At 36.7% G+C, this 14,666-nt stretch overlaps 1 protein-coding gene across 2 annotated transcripts; it reads right to left on the bottom strand.

Moving 5' to 3' along the window:
* Positions 1 to 447: 447 nt before the first annotated feature.
* On the bottom strand, positions 448 to 13,803 carry HERPUD1 (homocysteine inducible ER protein with ubiquitin like domain 1). Of its 2 annotated transcripts, none has more exons than XM_074293478.1 (8): positions 12,866 to 13,803; positions 9,019 to 9,096; positions 8,863 to 8,928; positions 7,274 to 7,407; positions 5,396 to 5,518; positions 3,581 to 3,931; positions 2,235 to 2,340; positions 448 to 1,231 (listed from the first exon to the last, which is right to left on the bottom strand). In XM_074293478.1, the coding sequence occupies exons 1-8, from the start codon at positions 12,998 to 13,000 to the stop codon at positions 1,067 to 1,069; spliced, it is 1,158 nt and encodes a 385-aa protein (XP_074149579.1). In that variant the 5' UTR covers positions 13,001 to 13,803; the 3' UTR covers positions 448 to 1,066. The 2 variants fall into 2 exon arrangements, with proteins under 2 accessions (XP_074149579.1, XP_074149581.1); XM_074293480.1 differs by lacking the exon at positions 12,866 to 13,803 and adding an exon at positions 10,476 to 10,749.
* Between the last annotated feature and the right edge of the window lie 863 nt (positions 13,804 to 14,666).

Here is a 14,666-nt window from a genome sequence, read left to right as displayed (position 1 = left end):
ATAAATGAATTGCATTGAAAGTGGTCACCCCTCCCCCTCAGAGAAGATCCTCATCTCCAGTGATCATTTTTTGAAGGCAGCAACTGTTTTTCCTTTTTCGCTTTTGTAGTCCCAGAACACTATTGCTGGAAGATCTATCTATCTATCATCAGGTTGGAAAGTAGTGCTTTCTTAAATTCTTTTCAATGTTTGATCCAGCTTCAGTAGGAATTATCAACACACAATATTGCTGCTTGAACACACAAAAAAAGGAGCAAAATGCCGATAATGTTCTTAACAGGTCCAAAAAACTTTCATGCATATGTACAATGTTTCATTTGCAGAAACAATTCTTTTAAAGTAGCCAAATATAAATTAAGGCTACCCAAAAATTCAGTTACAATCTCAATCGTGATTACAGAAGACACATTCTAAGCTGTTAAGATGAAAGGAGTCTGTGCTAACCTCATTTGTAGGAAAACTTTATTGTACAGAAAACCCAGCAAAGGTTTCCACCTCTACAAATTTTCCCTTGGTTTAAAATAAAGCACTGCATTTAAAAAAGCAATTTAGACATATATCTTCCCTAGAAAAATCTTGCTAAAACATGTCTAGCAATTTCATTGATTATACAAAGTACTACACTTAGTGTAATTTAAACCACATTTAAAACATTCCAACAGGAATCAAATCACATGGGCAGAACCAAGCATTCTGCTCCTATTACATCTATGTACAAACACATGCAAACACACAACCTTAAGTGCTCTTCAGGCAAAACAGTGCAACACTAATGCCTTCTACTTAAAATGCTTATTAAACTAAATTCAGCATATATTAAGCTCTTTGGAATAAAGACATAGTAAGCACGATGTACTTCATGAAGTCCATAAACTCGTAACATGGATTCGGGATCCTGCTTTTTTGTATTTGCTTGGTCACAAAAGAACATCCCTGCTGGTTCTTTTAATTATTCGGAGTCATAGCCCTGTCCAGTTGAGAAGACAAGTAAGTCGTTAAGTTGGAGTTACACGACCCAGTCAGTCCACACTTGGAAAACTATCTAACAGCTAGGCAACCGAACTGGTTAGTTCACTACTGCTGGGGGGCCTTCTGGCAGGAGAGAGGCAAAGAATGTTTTGAAGACAAGCCATGCAGTGCTCATAATTGAAGGACTGCCTTGTTGACCTTCCAATAAATCCTGCTGGGGAGGAACTAATCCAGGTTCTCCATCTCCATCAGCATTTTCCTCCTATGAAGTGGTAATACATAGAGAAAACCATTAGAATTGACCCTATTTTAAAAATCAGCTTCCACATTTAAAGTAGCTTCTGCAGGAAAGGTCTTGTTGAAAATTTATGACCTGGAGCTTTTCTTTGCCTTCTCATCATAATTGATTCTTAAGATGATAGTGTGTTGATTGGCAGTGCCCATCAGGAACATAAAGTCAAAGACTTATAGTACTACAATTTATACTTTAAACCTTCTCATCATAATTGATTCTTAAGATGATAGTGTGTTGATTGGCAGTGCCCATCAGGAACATAAAGTCAAAGACTTATAGTACTACAATTTATACTTTAAAACAATTACTAAACTACCAAATTTCTACTTGCTTAAAGACTAGTTTATTTTAGGTCTTGAATGGCATGCTAAAATATATTCCCCATCTTTTAACAAACTCAAAGAGCATGAAAATCCATAATTGTCTAAATGAATGAAATTGGGAGGTGATTATTTAATAACTTCCCTTTGCCATACACTTAAAATGATATTAAATAAAAACGCCCCACCAATTTCCAAAATGTATCTTTTCATAATGTGAGATTATCCATGTATCTGAAATTCTTAAATCAGCAGAATCACTCTATATTCTATTAGTATCTGTGACATAGTACGTTATCACATTTTGCCGCTTCAGTCTTGTCTGACTCTCTGTGACTTCATTTGGAATTTCTTGGCCAAAATAATGGAATGCTTGCCATTTTCTTCTCTAGCTCATTTAACAGATAAAGAAACTGAGGCAAACAAGGTAAAATGATTTGCTCAGGGTCATAAAGTGTCTGAAGGAGGATCTGAACTTCCCAACTTCAAGCCTGGTGCTCTATCCAATGAATGAATGACTAGTTTTGAAGAAAACAAATACTTTGCTGCTTATCTTTCCAAATAGTTAAAGTATTAAAAACCAAAGGTTGAGATTTTATGATATAAAACATCATAGTTACTTATTTGTCTCAATACATAGAGTAACATACCTGTAAATTATTGTTCGGATCTTGATTAATGGCTACTCGAGGAGGCATGTTATTTGGGATTTGTGGAGTTGGTCTTTGTCTAAATGGAAACCACCCAACGTGATGCCTTAAAACAAAATAAATAAATAAATAAACTTAATGAAATGTCTTGTACAAACCTGAGGCATATTTTGGAAGCTAAAGAAGCATAGCAGGCACTGTTTTAAAAGAATGGTACCTGAATTTGATAACCCAAAGAGACAAATTCAAAAGACAGCAAGAGAACTGAGCAAAATAGTCCTTGAGGAGTCCACAATTTGACTGAAACACATCCCTCTAAGACAGTGCCTTGGAAAAGTGAGGCCTTCTAAACTCCTGACAATCATGGTGGAAAAGACTAGGCTAGCTTTATGCCTCTTTAATGGTTATGTAGGCAAAGACAGACAACTGACATTGATAACATTAACTTAATCTATTCACCTGATCAGCTTTTCTGGCAAAAGTGGACATATAAAGATGCTTTTAACTCAAAATTAAGTGTCTGTATTTTTCAATATGATTATATTTTTGTGGTTTATAAAACATGTGGACCATCATTTCATAAGAAAATAATTTTATCATTTTTTAAAGCATATTTAAAGTGTTCCTAGCAAAATGGAAAATAAAATTCTTCTTCATAACCAAGCTTACATTTCCTTATTGCACACTTGTCTTGTAATAATAACTTACATCTATCAATTTCCTTAAGGTTAACCAAGTAGTTTCTTCATAACACCTTGGTGAGGTAACCAGTGTCAGTATTACGCTCTCCATTTTACAGATGAGGAAATGAGCTTCAGATAAGGTAAAGAATCTGCCTATGGCTCAAACAGCTAGCCATTGTGTTAGAGCCAATAATATGAACCCAAATCACCCATTCTCAATCCAATACTTCCTCTCATACAGTCTGTGCCGGAATACCAGAATGATGGACAATTAGAAACATTACTCAAACATAGCCCCTCGAAAATGACTGAGACCAGCCTACAGGAATAAGATTGGTTTGAGTCACTCTGTGGGTGTGCACGCATGTTTGTCATTCAATGTTGGGTTCAGAGAAGTGGGTGTTTTTTTTTTTCCCTGAGGCTGGGATTAAGTGACTTGCCCAGGGTCACACAGCTAGGAAGTGTTAAGTGTCTGAGACCAGATTTGAACTCCTGTCCTCCTGACTTCAGGGCTGGTGCTCTATCCACTGCCCCAGGAAAGGCTGAAAAGAAAATTGATTCTTGGGCTTGGAGACCTGTATGTCCCACCTAGCTTCTCCTGGGGAGTTTTGTTTTTTTTTAAAGAATATCTTGTATCAGGAAGAGAGAAAAGTGTTTACTTACAGGTACATAACAAGTGTGGCACCCATGACCATGAGGAATCGGCTCAGAGAGGAGTAGAAATAGAGGATGCTAAGGAAGACAGAGAATGTGGTTGCTGAATAGATCCAATCCAACCAGTCACGATTCATCTCATCATCCTCTTCTACAAGAGGACCACCTTGTGCATTCATCCGCAAATTCTGATTGGCTCCTGGATTAACGACCACTTGAGCAGCAGCATTCTGATTGCCAGGCTGGTTTTCAGCAGGAAACTGATTGTGAATAGGTGCTGGAGTTGGTGTGGAGACTACAGGTATTTCTTGTGCACTTGGTGATGATGTGAAGGCCCCTGAAGCAGCAGTAGCTGCTAAACTGAATTAAAAAAAAAAAAAAGAATGTTTTAAGACCAGTAAATTATCTTGCCCATAAAGATCACTCAAACATTTGCTAAATGAAACTCCTGTCTCCTGTTTCTGCCAGGATTTTATAAGAAACACATAATTTTTTTTTTTTAAAGAACTAAGGCTATAAAAGAATTTTTTTTTTTTACTGATAAGTCATATATTTACTAATAACGCTGATGCTGATCAAAACAGAAACTAGTCAGTTTGATATATGTGTGTGTATGTATGAATATGCATATTCATACACAAATACATAAACATGTATATGTATGTATTTATGATAAACCAGCAATTTCAAATCTGAGCCTGCTCCTGAGTGTGGAGGAAATTTGATAAAAATGTAATTTGGAAATGTTTAACAATGTCTAACACAATGCAACACAGATAATGTTAATTTATGGTTTTCTAAGTCAATATGTGATCTTCCAGGGACCATTTCTTGAGTTTAGACACAACTAATGAAAATAATGAAGCCAAATATTTGTGGAACTAATTTCAAGATACAAAATCCACTTACATACTTATATAACTAATATTTTATAGGTTCAGTTCCTATCTCTATTCTCTAAGGTTTGTATTGTACTTAATGTATATGGATTTGATTCTCATGCAGATGAGGAAACAGGAGACACCAAAAGATAAGGTGAATTGCCCAATCGTGTCAGGAGAAGGACATGAACCTCACTAGTCTCTCCAGACTTTGTGTCCAACTGTTCACACAATGCCATGGGTCCATTTTGACAAAACCAATTTTTCCCCAGCCTTAAGGACATTTCATGACAAGGAAGCAGAATAACATGGTGAATAGGTAAGGACATAGAGTTTAGACAGATGAAATGGGATTTCAAATTTTGTCCTTCATTCTTTTTTTTTTTCCCCTGAGACAATTGGTGTTAAATGACTTGCCCAGGGCCACACAGCTAGGAAGTGTTAAGTATCTGAGACCAGATTTAAACTCAGGTCCTCCTGACTTCAGGGATGGTGCTCTCTCCACTGCACCACCTAGCTGCCCCTAGACCTTTATTCTTATTGGCTGTGTGTCCACAGCAAGTCTCCAACCCTCAGGAAACTCTAATACTAGAAAAATTATAGAAAACAAAAACTGCAGGTCTGTTTTTTTTGACATTGTGAGATTGTAAGATGCTTTTAGAGATTAAAATGTAACAACATATTTCAATATCAATAGTCATTTAAAAAGCAATAAAAATCTCAGATTAAACAGTTAAACATTCAAGATATTTTTTCTCACATTACACTAAACCTATTCCCAATTATACATATCCACATACATCTTTCATTTATAGTCCATCTAAAAACATTCTTTGGAACAATGCAAAATTTAGATTTGCAATATGAATTCTGAAGTCAATATCATTATTTGGATAGTTCTATTAGATCTTACTGAGGTGAAAAAATGAGTAAAAATACTTACTATTGCATGTAATATTGCCTGGCATAAATCTGTTGGAACCAGGAGAGCTGTAGCCAGCCATAGGTAGTATAGCCTGAAAAGCCAGGACTCACACCTTGGAAGGTCTGTTGAATTGCTTCCATTCTTACATTTGGAAATAATAATAAAAAAAAAAAGTTAATAAAACTAAGGGTTACACTACACCTAGAGCAATTCAAATTAAATTAAAAAGTCTATCCCAGTAATTTACATGCACAGTAGGATATACTCACATATTTAAGAGTTAAGTGAATAAATTAAATCTTTAAAATGGTATAAATTAGTAAGAGTCAGAGAAAAAAAATTGATCAGATTATCCTCCAAAGTTCCATCTATTTATAAATCTCTATGTAACATGATTATGGTCAGTACTAAAATGACATAGTAGGTAAATTCCTTTTCTACTTCTTTCATGTTTTCTTTATAGAAAATAGGCAGACGTTATGTCAATAGAACATCTACCATCAAAAAATTAAGTTCACATTCTATCAATATTTATATTCCAGCTGTTATCAATATCTAATTCTTTTTATATCCCTATACCTCCGCCCCTCCACATTCATTAGGCAGAGAGAGGCTATGAGAGGAAATCTATATTTGTTTTTGATGAATGTTTCTAGAACGTGATCATTTTTGTTTCTTTTTAAAAGCTATCCAGAGAATAACAAAAGAAGCTCCACTTCAGTGAAATGGCAGCCCTCAGCTTAATTCAAATTGAAAGGTAAATGAAACGATGACTAACACTGAAATTTTTGTCCCTTTCCCTCATTGCCACAAAAACCTTGCCCCCTAAAAGAGTAAATATGACATATTCTAGATTTTTCAGGATGATTATTTAACCTTTAGAGGATTGTTCTATAACACCATTCAAACCCAAAAGACCTTTAAGCTTATTTATAGATCTTGCATAAATAACAAAGCACAAAACCCATCAAGCTTCCCAGCTCTCATGCAGTTTGGTCACATGCTTTCAAACACCCAGACATTCTCAAGACAGCAAACAAAATGTATCTTTAAAAAATGTCTATTCTTCCAAATCATCCCTGTTACATTGGCTAATAGAGTGTATGATAACATGAGAAGGGCGCCTTGATATTACTCAAGTTTGAGAGAATGAAATAGACTTAAAAGAAGCAGTTTTTCATGTAACTGTATAATAAAATAAGACATCAATTGTCAAGAATAAGTTATTTTTTTCTTCTTCTAGAACCCACAGATTTGTAATTTAATTTTATTTCCTTTCTCCTGTAATTTAATTTTATTTCCTTTCTCCCCTCAACAAATTTTCAGGCTTCTCAAATTATTTTTACACTTAAAAGTCAATAATGCATCAAGAGTGACAAATTAACAGCTCAATTTTCCCTAAAGGCTTAAAAGTAAAGATTCAATTATCAAACAAAGCAAAATTGATAAATGATGAATTCCTGCTAGAGGACTGATCCAAATATGTGTGTACCTCACTTATATAGCAAATGAACTCCTGAAAAGTTATATGTAAATAAAAGATTTGTGAAATATTACTAACTAGAAAAAAATTACTATACTTACAGAAGTGGCTACTAAACTGGATTGGGAAAAAAATTGTATCTTTATTTCCATTAACTTATATCAGAAATTTACCAATTTCTTCAAAAGTATGAATGTGAGCAATACATTATGAGAAGCAGTTCCTACCAAAGCAAAGGGGTCCATGGCACAAAAGGGATCCCAAAGCAAAGAAGGTCTTTGCAAAACATTCCTTTTGTAATAAATGCAAGTAGTTGTCCTAAAATTTATCCATTTCTAACATTCAGATTTGTAGTGTTTTCTTAAATTAGAATTGCAAAAAAAATAATCTCAGTGTATAATGAGTACACTTACCTTGAATTATTTTCCCATGCAAGTGAAGAAGGATTATGAAGAACATCCCTTTGCCTTAATCCACTACTTGAGGAATCCACAGAAGAATGTTGGTCTTGATTTAGTCCAGTAGGCTGCTCACTAGATTCAGAAATCTAAATAACACCAATATGTATATTGGAAGTTTAATTTAAAACAATATAACTGATGTAAAATTGAGAAACAGTTTAAAGTGGTGTGATTTGAGAAGGGGAAGAGCTTACAAATATTTCTTGATCTTGTGATATTCCTTCCTACAACTTAAAATTTTTTATGTATAAAAAGGAATTGAAAATTATTATATTTTTAATAATTCCCCACACCACACTACACACACATACACACACACACAAAAGGCACCAAAATGTTGTAGAAGGAGAAAGAGATTTGGAGGCATTTAACATACTGGGTTTGTATGTTGGCTCTGACACTTACTAGCTACTGGTCCTAGATAAATTACATTTTTTGCCATCCCTGAACCTCAATTTCTTCATTCATAAAAAGGAAGTTGACACTTTATACACTTGTACTACCTACCTCACTGTATTGTTATAAGAAAAGCTTTTATAGAACAAATTTGAGTTTCATCATTATTAAAGTTTCAAAGTCTAAAAGAGGTTCTGGAAGTTTTTTAAATACAGTACTTTATGGCTACTAAACAGTTTATACTTTCTTAATGTAAGCATTTTTTTTATATCAGTCTAACAGACAGCCTTAATTAAATTAGATGGTAATTTTAAAAAGTCTTTGAAAATCTTGGATATCATTTGCTTCAATTCCTTCATTTTCAGGTATGAAAACTCTCAAGTCTACTGGTGAGAACAATTCCTGATACTGCAGTACATCTTTGGTACTACTGTGTAGGATAATGCCCAAGCCAAATGAAGTGAAATTCAAAACAATCTTTTTTTGTATTTAATCTATCATATTTATTTATGCAACACAACTAGAATTTCTAGAATATGGAGGTGGGTTATGTCATGCTACATATCATGATATTAAAAAAAAAAACCCTTAAGATTTCTATTTCTAAGAATAATTACTTTTGAAGTGCAAATATGGTGATAAATCTTGGGAAATAATGCTGAATTGCTTATTTAAGGGTTCTATAATCTGTAAACATCTTGGGTTTTTTTTAATACCTAACTGAATATCCCATTACATACTAATGTCAAGGATAATAATTTGCAAAAGATACATACATAGTCATGCATTTACCTTGTATTAATAGTTGAACACTAAAGTCATGTCATACCTTAAAACGGTCTAATGCAATAAAAATATATTATAAAATCCCTGCTAGTCCATGAATTTGATTATGCAAATATATGTAGATCAAATCATATTCTTGTTCATATTAACTGTTTTCTTTCCTGCTGATACCTGTATATTAATTTTTATAAACTTTCACTGTATTTTTAAGGTACTATGTCTAATTTCTGATCCTTCCTGGGAAAAGAGAAAAAAGAATATATTACAACTAAAAAATTATTAACTTTTTTAATTTAAACTCCTTTTTGCTTAAGAGTTTGGGTGACATTTTCCAAAGCAATACTAAAAACTAGACTTACCTTTTCTGGCATTTTTGAAGGATTTCTTATACTGCAAACCAAATGAAGGACATGCCGTTTTTCATGCTAAAGTTAAAAATAGATAAGATTCTTAAAGCTGAATTGAAATTGGTAAATATTTTGAGTAAATTCAAAATTAATTTATAAGTAACATACCTTAGGTAGTATATCTCTGAGATAAAGGTGATCTAACAGCAGCTTTCCTGAATAAATTAATCTCTGGTCCTCTTCTCGCTTATTGGGAACAGAATGAAAATCACAATTCAGTCTTTTACTGTGGCGGTCAATTCCCTATATACTGAGAAATCACCTCTGCATAAAGATATTGAATAAGTTAATTTTCCTCAACTTTCTCAGGAAAAAAAAATCCCTCAAAACATACTGCTTTAACATACAAAAATGTTAAATTTAGAAAGCACTCTCAGTTGCTCAGCAGTTCTTATTGATAAATATTTAGTAATGCAAAATTTTTTCCACTCCCCTAAAATGCATAGGAAAAGTGGCTTTATAACTCCTAGTTATCTGACCACTGATAAAAGTACAGTTGAATTTGGAACTTGTCTCAGGAAATACACAACGTGTACTTTTCACTCAATAAAGCAGAATCTGATTTGGATTTCTGAAACTATGCTCTTAAACTTTATTCTTCACAAAAACCAGGTAAGAACTATTTGTCATTTTACCCCCAGGAAGAGGAAATTTCCAAATTAACACTTAAAAATGCCCGAAATATGACAAATAGATCGACGAATAGACAGACAAGAGACACAGACATATGGACATCTGGCAGCATTTCTTGTCCTTAGGCACCTTTTAGAAATGGCTTTTTACTTTTTTTTTTCCTAACTGGCCTTATGTAAATAAATCTTCCTCTTAAGTAGCTATTAGTCCTTGCATAAGAGTTATATTATTTAATATGTAATGTTTGATACTATTGGATAGAGAACCCTCAAATAAGGAAAATGTCTCTTCCAAATTCTAAATAAATGAAGATAATCCCCCTTTTCCTTGAAAAATTGCTATATTCTTAGAAAGGCAGGTTAGTAGAATGGAATCATTAAAGATTTTAGTCCAGAGTTCATCTCACCAAAGATATGACTTCTCTGGATTTCAGTTCCTCATTTATAAAATAAAATGGTTGGACTGGATGAACTTTATTATAGTCCTTTACACTCTAAATCCATAGGATCATGATTGTGCATTTTTTATTCTTTCCTTCTTATTTGGTATTTTGATATTTGCTCTAACAATGATTTTTGTCTGACTCTAAATAAATCACTAATTTGGAAGTGACTCCACTTCGAGAAACAATTCCTGTTTGTTAAAATGTAATCAATTTCATTTTTCTCATATAATGCTTGCTATGCCCAATGCCTCCTAACTCTTTCTCATAGAGAACTACTGATTATGAGGCTGCTATTTAATCTGCAAGCTTTTGTTTGAACTCTTTCCTTTCTTCTTCCAAAACCATATTTTCCAACTTTTTTTTTCCAAATTTTTTTTTTGCTGTGTCTCAATGACCACTTTTGTATTTTATACTACTGATATAATTTAATTTATATGCTGAATTTGGAGGGAAGGAGAACTTTAACAAGTTCATTGAATTTCTCTACCTTCTCAGCTCCTTCAATAGATGTTGGTGCATAAGCTGGAGTTATCTTCATGGAGACCTCTTGCAAATGTTTATCATGAATACTGAGATAGTGGATGACAAATATTCCATGAAATGATGTTTTTTGTTGTTGCCGTCTTTGGATGTACACTAAAACCAACTCCATCAATTCCTTCATTTATTTCTCCAATGAAAGCCATTCTTCTATTTAAATACAAGTTCCTTTTGTTTTCTGGTTTCATTTTGAAGAATGTCAAGACTGATATGTTTCATTTCTAGTCACTAAATAAGGATTTCCTCTCATTTAAAATATCAACAACTGTTAAAAACTCTGTAATTCTTAAGATTCTTCTCCCTTTCCCCCCCTCCCCTTTTTCTGCCATTCTAAATATGAAAACTGAGCACCATTTTGGATTCTTATGTTTACAGGCTACCATGGCCAAAGAACTTCTCATCAAGGAGTCAGCCTTCTGGGGATGAAATGAGTCTCTTGAGTGGCTGAACTGTGCCAGAAAGCTGACATAATCTGTTGCTGGGACTTTCCTCCAACCCTTTCCTGGCAGAGGCTGTTAAGAGATTGTGCTTTGTTGACTAAGCCTTCAAGAACCCAGTCACTTAAACAGTGCAATAGGACTTGCAGGTGTTTGTAAACTCAAATGTTCTATAAATACCAGCTTAACACAATGCTTGGTAGAGAGAATGGCTATTTAATAAATGCTTGTGGCCTTGCCTTACCTATTATTAATACTCTGTCACTAAAATTTGTGTGTTTAACAAAATCTAATGTTTTCTTACAAAATGTAAAAGAGTAAGCAATGAATTGAACAACAAACCAAACTAAAACTAGAAGGCTGGAATAAAAGCAACTGCATTAAAACAAAGTAAAAAATAAATCCCCAGATGTTCCTAAGTTTTGGAAAGTTTTTATTTCTTTTTTATTAACTTTAAATAAAATTGAATGTGTTGAGCTGTAACAGTTTCTAAAAGAGATATTCTGTACTCTTTTTCTGCCCCTTTGGTTCTTTTTGCTCCCTATAATTAAGAATTATATAATTGGAAGCAAACATTACTATTGCATATTACATAAGGCCCTAGGGTAAATAAAGGAACTCACACATGATCACGTGGGGAAGGGCTTCAGAGCAAAGACAATATTTTAATAACCCAAGCAAGAGAGGACTCTGCCCTTCTGGCACAAAGTCCCATCACCTCGTGAAGAGTTCATCTCAGATAACCACACAAACAAGAAAATGCCTCGGTACCAGAACGAACACTAACTGATCTAGGTCCACTGTGATTGGAATAAAGAACTAGGAGAAAGGAAGGTGGGAAATAGGAGAGTAGAACTCTTAAGCCAAGTCTTTCCTAGTAAGGGCAAACTCAGGATTGTTACAGTAACACTGAAAAGGATCAAGACAAGTCAGTGTTAACACTGAATATGGAAACCTACTGTTTACAAATTTGCAAACGCAATATGTAATAGATATCACCAAAACATTAAGAAACTTTGTAATTTTAAAAAGAACTATGTTGAAGGCATTTAAGAACATCTAATCCAAGCACCTCTTTTATTGGGCAAGAAACTGAGGTCAGAGAGAGGTGAAGCTTGATGAAGGTCACAGAATCATAGGCAGAACTGGAACGAGAAACCCAGGTTCCTTAACGCCCAGTTTTTCCCGATCCCATCTATTTCGGCTTCGTGGGGGTGGAACAGAGAAAAAACTGGGTTGGAGAAAGGCGGACAAGCGGGCTGAGGCTGATGGGAAGATTAAAAAAAACTAGGGCGAGAGGTGGATTGGGTGGTTGGGAAGTCATGGGAAGAGAGGAAAGAAATGCGGGAAGACTTTTGGGTGGAGAAGGAATTGGGTGGGGGAACTGGGAGGAGGATGGGGAACTGGAGGGGCGTAGGGGGAGGGGAATGGAAAGAGGAGTTAAGGGAAGTGGATTGGAGCGGGGAGGAGAGGAAGAGGCGGAGGTAGAGGTGGATGGCGACGAGGAGACGGGGCGAAAACACAGCTCCTCGGCAGTGGGGAAACTGTGGCGGAGACGGCCATTGAAGACTGGAGACCTGGGGGCGGGGAGTGGGCTGATACAGATAGGGGAGTCTGGAGCAGGAGAGGGGAAGAAGGGGAATCGGTGACAAATGGGCGAGAGGACAGAGGGGCAGTTGGTGACGAGGAAGAGAGGGAGGAGAGCTGGAGGTGGGGGAGAACGGCTAAGGGGAAGGGGGAGGGCAGGTGACAGCTGCTAAATAATCGGGGAGCGGCCTAGCCCTTCTCTAAGGCTCCCCCCTCCCCCCAGCTCTAAATCGTCTCCTGGGAACGGCGCAGAGGCCAGGCTGGCCAGCGGAGAGCACAGAAAAGGGAGCGGGGCCATGTCCCCCGGCCTCACCGGTCGCTCAGGGTAGACGCGGCTCAAGTGAGCCTTGAGGCGGCCCACGCTCCAGTTCAGGTCCCCGTTCAGTTCCAGGTCTCGGTGTCGTTGGTTGGGGCTCTTCACCAACAGGGTCACGGGCTCGGACTCCATGTCTTCTAGGTTCCCAAGGCTCGGCTCCGCCCGCAGCGGCCTGACCAGACCAGAGAGACGAGAGGGCGGTGCCGGTGCCTCTGCTCCCACCTTCGCTGGGGACACAAACAGCCACAGGAGCGACAGTTCCCAGATCTGGTGCGCGCGACCCCAACCCAGCTGCCTTTTATGGGCAGCCCCTCCCCACCTCTGCGAACGAATACACTGGATACACTGTGGCTGATGCCTATTGGCTAAAGCCGAGGTTCAGCCCCAACGTGGCCCAATCGGAGCCCAGATCCACGAATGGGGAAGAGAAGCTGGACTGCTGTGCATAGCCGCTGGCCCAAGTAGGGCGGGGCCGAGACGAATTCTGAGGACAGACTGATGCAAGAGACTGGAGTTGCGTCACCCTGGTGCCCAGTGAGGCTACGACTGGGACTTGGGGCTCAGGGGTGTTGGGGCGGGCCTTCCTTGAACCTCATCCCACCGGGCGGTCGAGCTCTGAAGTGACCATGGCCAAAATCCCATCCTGCATCCGTGGTCTCGAAATCTCTTTAAATTGTTTCGTCACAATGCACACCTCTGCCCAGCCAGTCCCCTGACCACAGACTCCCCTCCCCCGCCCCCCTTTATTGGTAACTTTCCCCTTCGCTTCAAACCCCTTCTGCCTGATTTTTGGCAAATGTCCTCGAGTATTCTTAAAGCATTGTTGTCTGGATCCCTCTTTCGACCCTATTACTTCCTACCTTCTAGTATATGTTATCTGTGTAGATAGATGTTAGCTCCTTGTGTCTTCGTTGTCTTTGTAATCCCGGAGCCTTGCAGTGCTTTACACGTAGTTGGTGCTGGATAAATGTTTATGACGTCAGATTGAATTTGATGCTTCAGCCCACCGCTTAAAGAGCTACTATGTCAGAAATGACATAGGATATGCCTTAAGAAACCCAAAAATCATAGAATAGGAGAATTTAGATCTTGAAAAGATCTTAGAGATCATCTCATTTCATAGAGGCAGAAAATGAGAAGTCAGAAAGGGAAAGTGACTTGATCAAAATTGCAGAGGTAGTTAAGTAGGTGACCTCGGAGATGGGAATATTGGGTTGTAAATCCAGCCTTTGCCATTTATATTTTACCTGTGTGACCTCATCAGATCACTCAACCTTCCTGGGCTTTTTTTTTATCTTATCTGTAAAATGGACTAGATGGCCTCTGACTTGTGATTCAAACTCAGGTTCCAAATGTCAAGTTAATGTATGCTTTCATTATGTCTGAATGGTCTTATCTTAAAAATATCTTTCTTTGAATCGGGAAATTTTGTGTATGTGTCATGGACCTATAAACCTATAGATTTCTTCTCAGAATCATGTTTTAAAATACATAAAATAAAATACATAAGATTACAAAGGTAATAAATGATACTGAAGTAGTTATCAAAATATTTAAGAAATAAACTCACCGTCCTCAGACCAAGACTGCCTGATTTTAAAGATCCCCCTTACAAGATTTTTTTCCTCCAAACAGTTTTCAAATTGCTATTTCTAAAGCACAGATCCGAGGGTGCTACTTCCTTGCTCAAGACACTTTGCTCTGTTTAGAGTTTAAAACTTTTTTACAATATGTTCACAATCTACCTTTCTGGACTTAGTCAACATTTCATCATACTGACCTGTCGTAAAACATTCCA

This window comes from Sminthopsis crassicaudata, chromosome 2 (assembly GCF_048593235.1).
Source record: "Sminthopsis crassicaudata isolate SCR6 chromosome 2, ASM4859323v1, whole genome shotgun sequence".
Lineage (NCBI taxonomy): Eukaryota > Metazoa > Chordata > Mammalia > Dasyuromorphia > Dasyuridae > Sminthopsis > Sminthopsis crassicaudata.
This window is presented reverse-complemented; position numbering and strand designations above follow the sequence as displayed.